This window comes from Chaetodon auriga, chromosome 15 (assembly GCF_051107435.1).
Source record: "Chaetodon auriga isolate fChaAug3 chromosome 15, fChaAug3.hap1, whole genome shotgun sequence".
NCBI classification, from domain to species: Eukaryota; Metazoa; Chordata; class Actinopteri; order Chaetodontiformes; family Chaetodontidae; genus Chaetodon; species Chaetodon auriga.
The window spans coordinates 10358633-10363428 of record NC_135088.1 but is presented as its reverse complement, the minus strand read 5'-3'; the positions used below and the strand labels follow the sequence as shown (position 1 = coordinate 10363428).

Sequence of the window (4796 nt, the reverse complement as noted above, 5' to 3'; positions counted from 1 at the left end):
AGCAAAAGGATATGAATATTTCCCAGCCCTTTAATATTTACTCTCTGAGAAAATGAGAAATTGGTCCTGTGAGTCCATAGAAAGTAGAAATACCTTTGCCTGTAGGCTCACAGTTTGAACAAAGACCAGTTTTCTGCCGTCATGCCTCTTTTCTCTGCCACACCTAAACCTGATCGGCAGGAAAACGAGACAATAGATATGTCTCGAATGCTGTTAGGTAGTTGTTGTTTCGTTGTTTGTTTTTTTTCTTTTTTTTTAAAAAAAAGATCCTTGTTTTGATTGTAATGCTGGAGTGAATGGAGATGTATGCAACACTTAATGTGTAAAAAGAAGAACTGATATTAATTACAGTGAATACAAGAAAAGAATTTGACCCATTTGTTTTTTGTTTTTTTCTCATTTGAAGACCACAGAGAAGATCACAGCTGCTGTGTGAATGCATGTAAAAATAAAAAGGCAAGCACAAGTCATCTCAGATTTGTTAAGAAAATATTTATTTACAGAATAACTGGCACATCATGAATCTCAAACACATGGTCATAACAACAACCCACATACAGAATTTCAAAAATAAGACTGAGATCAGAGAGCATACTACTAAGAAAAGACTTGGAAATTACTAATATTCATGTTAACAACCATACAAATACACAGAACTGTGTTAACATATCAAATGGATGAATTTCCTCTTTGGGTGTGGCTCCTCTCCTGCTATTTATTTCCTTCAACTGCTCTTGAGAGGAGTAAACCTCAGCAATACTTTTTTTTAGTAGCATCCTGAAATATATACACTCACAACCCAGTAGCACCTGTTCATCTGTCCAGTAAACGTTGCTTTGTGGAAGCTATGTCCTCATTTGTTTCAGACATAGTCTTTCCCAGACACTGGTGCTGAGGCGTCAGATCTGGCAGCTTTGTACCGTGCAGTGTAGGAGCCCTCGTCCTTGGGGGGGCAGTTGCAGCAGAGCATCCCCCCTCCGATCAGCATCAACGCGGCCGCCCCCCAACCGATGTAGAGCGCAGCGCCCAGCTCTCTCTTCTGAGCGTTGACCATCAGCGGGTTGTAGAAGTCTCGGATGATGGAGTGGGCCGTCCAGCAGACAGGGATGAGGCAGAGGACCCCAGCTACGATGAACATAACTCCAGCGGCAATGCCCACCTTGATCTTGGATGACGGATTCTCCACACAGTTGGTGCACTGCCCCCCGGCTACAGACAGCAAGATAGCCATGATGCCCACTATGATGGCGACGATGGTCAGGGCCCGGGCAGCCTGGAGGTCAGAGCTGAGGGCCAGCAAGGAGTCGTAGACCTTACACTGCATCTGGCCTGTGCTCTGGACCACGCAGCTCATCCAAATGCCTTCCCAGGAGGTCTGCGAGGTGACAATGTTGCTGCCAATAAAAGCAGTGACCTTCCACATGGGAAGGGCACAGACGATGATGGCGCCAATCCAGCCCAGGATCCCCAGAGCTGCGCCCAGCATTTGTAGCCCAGCAGACACCATCGTGGACAACGGATTTGCTCTTCAAATGAAACTTCTCCCTCTTTTCTGTCGTGACTTGAAAGATCTCTCTTTACACTGCAATTTCTCCCTTGCAGTGATGTAAGCGTGCGGTTTGTTTGTCTGCCTCTGTGATGGAGGCAGGTCCTCTGTTCAACAGGTGAGCTTGCAAAATGGGAGAGGATTCAGAGGAGAGCAGGTACATATGATTTCCTCCCTGAAAGAGGAGGGGCCCTGGAGGAAAACAGCTCACAGTCAGCAGTCCCTGCTCTTCAGGTCCAGCCCCAAAGTGCACAAACCCTTAACCTGTTTACCCTCCCCCAACCATCCATTTTACAAAAGAATAGAACAACACGGGAAACTGGTTTGCATGCAGCACCACATGCATGATTAAACACTCAATTTTAACACAATATAAGCATCTTATTCAAGAAAAGCTGATGGTAACAGAGTGTTTTTATGTTGTTGTTCTTCTTCTCCTCCCCCTCCCCTTCATTTCCCCTCCCCCATGGTTTCACCTGAAGCAGCAGGTGGGAGGAGTCGCATCCTGAGTCAGAGATGACTCAGTCTGTTTTGAATGACAATACTTCTGAAAGGAAATTCAAACTGACCAAATATGGTCCTGTGCTCAGTGATTTTATTCCATTACACCTTCACAAAATATGGATGACATGCTGCTGGAGTCAAAATGTCCTCACACGACTACATACTATTGATTATGTTTGTTAAAGACTTTCAAAGACCAGACGAACCATCAGGCAACAAAGCACTTTAAATTAAAGTGAGGTGAAGGTCTTGTTTTCAATTAAAGGTGTTATTGGCCACCTGTCAAAGGTTACTCCAAACCAACAGGGGGCAATATATCTCTAAAGTAACCACTAGCAGCTGCTCACTTTACTCTTTGCTCTAGCTGTCTTTGGCTGTAGCTACTAGCTGCCCTTAGCTAGTTAGCTCTGTTAGCCATGCAGATAGTGGTCCTATTAGCTGATTTGGGGGGAATGTTGGTGTTTACAACGTGGCCAATTAAGCTCGTCTTAGATCAGTCCAGAGTTTATTTTATTTGTCCATCAGACTAAAAAAGCTAAGAGAGTTTGTGAAATGTAGCAAAATTGCTATCATATTATTAGGCTATTACAAGGTGGTATTACGAGACAGGATGGGTCACAGCTAGCTGGTTAGCATGTTAAACTTCGGTAGATATCTCTGCAACACAACACATAGAGGTCTTTGACATACGTCAGAACTGTAACCTCATATTCTGTCAATAATGTTTTAAACTGAAATTCTGACCATATTTTACACATTTTACTTTTAAATATTGATAATTTCAACAAGCTGTGTATCCTGTAAGTTCATTTTGACATTTTCATGTCACAGTCTTTCTCTTCAACAAGCTTTAAGTATCTAAACATGATCATGAAAATGATAATCTGTAGGCACGTCTTTTAAAAACATTTCCTGTTGATCAAAAATGTAATCTCACATTTCACTTCACTGCAGCTGCACCTTTTAGTTGTTTTATAGGTTCATAGGTTGTGCCTTCTCATTAAGACAGTTCCAGGGTACTGTATTACATTTCTGGATTGTGATGACTTTAAAATATTGTATTGTCAAGTCTGAATGTATTATGTATTTCATATCATTACAAGTTAACTGGGCATCACTGTCCCCGTCATTCTTGAACACATGGACTTTTTTTCTCTGTAAATTATATAAATTTGCTCCAAAGTACATAAATAAATTAAAAAAAACATATGTACTTGAATGCATTGTGATTTATCAGTTTGCATACACTGTGTACAGTGTGTCACAGTTGTTTTTAAGGGGTCTCCAGAACATTTTTGCTTGTGAAAAAAGAATCATTTATGTGCTTTAGTGTAACTGTGTTCAGTTTTATTGCAGGTCATCTGCAGTCCTTGACTGGTGTGTATGCAGAGGGTGAAAGGTTCACTCACACTTAGTCACATACTTGCAATTAAAATGTCTTAATAAGCAGACGCACATCGTGTGAGGCATGTGACCCTGCTCCGATAAAACGCAGGTCAATCCTCCCACAGGTGCAATCTCTGAGGTTAGATAACTAAATGGCGCGCATGCAGTGGTGAAATGTGCCTTTGGTGCCTTTGAAAAATTACTTTTCTCAAAAGAAAAAATGGAATTTATTGGGAACAAAATAATAAAGTGAAAAATGAAGTGACCCTGTGAAATGAGAGCTGAGGTTGGCTTTGAGCTCTGACATGTTCGGCCTGTGTGTGTTCTGTGAATCAGACTGAAGGCTGATTGTGAGTGTGAACACACAAGGGTTTTTGTTCAGAGAGGATCACAGGAAGAGATCTCTTGTTCCATATTTATGCGAAATTAATGTGGGCAGAGCAGGGAAAGGCAAAAAATGGGGTCAGTGTAAGTGCAAGTGCTATGATATACAACAGTTTTGACAGGTCTGGATTTTGTACCCTCTAAGTGTTGTAACCCTGACATGACAGAAAAAGGCTCCAACTCTCTGGAGACTGGCTCTTCTGTCTGCTGTTCTCCACTCTGCCCAAAGGGAGGCAGCAGCTTCTGTCATTTTACTGTGTGTGTGTGTGTGTGTGTGTGTGTGTGTGTGTATTTGATGAGTATAAATTTGTGCCATAATCTGCCCTCAATTTCCTGGAAGGGTCACTCAGGTTCAAATCTGACTGAGAGTGAACACAGGCAGACTGATATCTAAATCTTATAAATAAAAAAAATAGTTTAGTTTCATGCAGTTTGGTAAGAATTTGTACAACCCAGACTTTGTGTAAAACATAAATAAAACAGAATGTGATAACACGTAAAACCATTTCAATGTAAACTCAATTGAAAACAGTACAAAGACAATATAGTCACTGTACTTTACTTCACTGATTTTTGTACATGTGCTCATTCTGAATTTGATGCCAGCAACACGTTGGGTCAGGAGCAACTGGGAAAGACTGGGAAAGTAGTGGAATGCTCCAAAAACACCTGTTTGGAACATTCCACAGGTAAACAGGTTAATTGGTAACAGGTGAGTGTCATGATTGTGTATGAAAGAGGCATCCTGGAAAGGCTCAGTCGTTCACAAGCGAAGATGGAGCGAGGCTCACCACTTTGTGAACACATGATTGTATAAAGTATCTGACTACATCGGTCTGGGAACACAGCATCTCAGTTTTTTGTTTTTTGTTTTTTTTTTTTAATCATGGCTGCTTGCAGCAACAGAGCACACAACATGGCTTTTGTTTGCTCTGCTCTGGAGCTTTCTGTGCACAAAGAGAAAGAGTGATGTCTG

The 4796-nt window shown here is 41.7% G+C and overlaps 1 protein-coding gene across 1 annotated transcript; it reads right to left on the bottom strand.

The window, feature by feature from the left end:
* Window positions 1-514: 514 nt before the first annotated feature.
* On the bottom strand, window positions 515-1663 carry LOC143332444 (claudin-4-like). Its single transcript, XM_076749876.1, has one exon. The coding sequence runs from the start codon at window positions 1505-1507 to the stop codon at window positions 863-865; it is 645 nt and encodes a 214-aa protein (XP_076605991.1). The 5' UTR covers window positions 1508-1663; the 3' UTR covers window positions 515-862.
* Between the last annotated feature and the right edge of the window lie 3133 nt (window positions 1664-4796).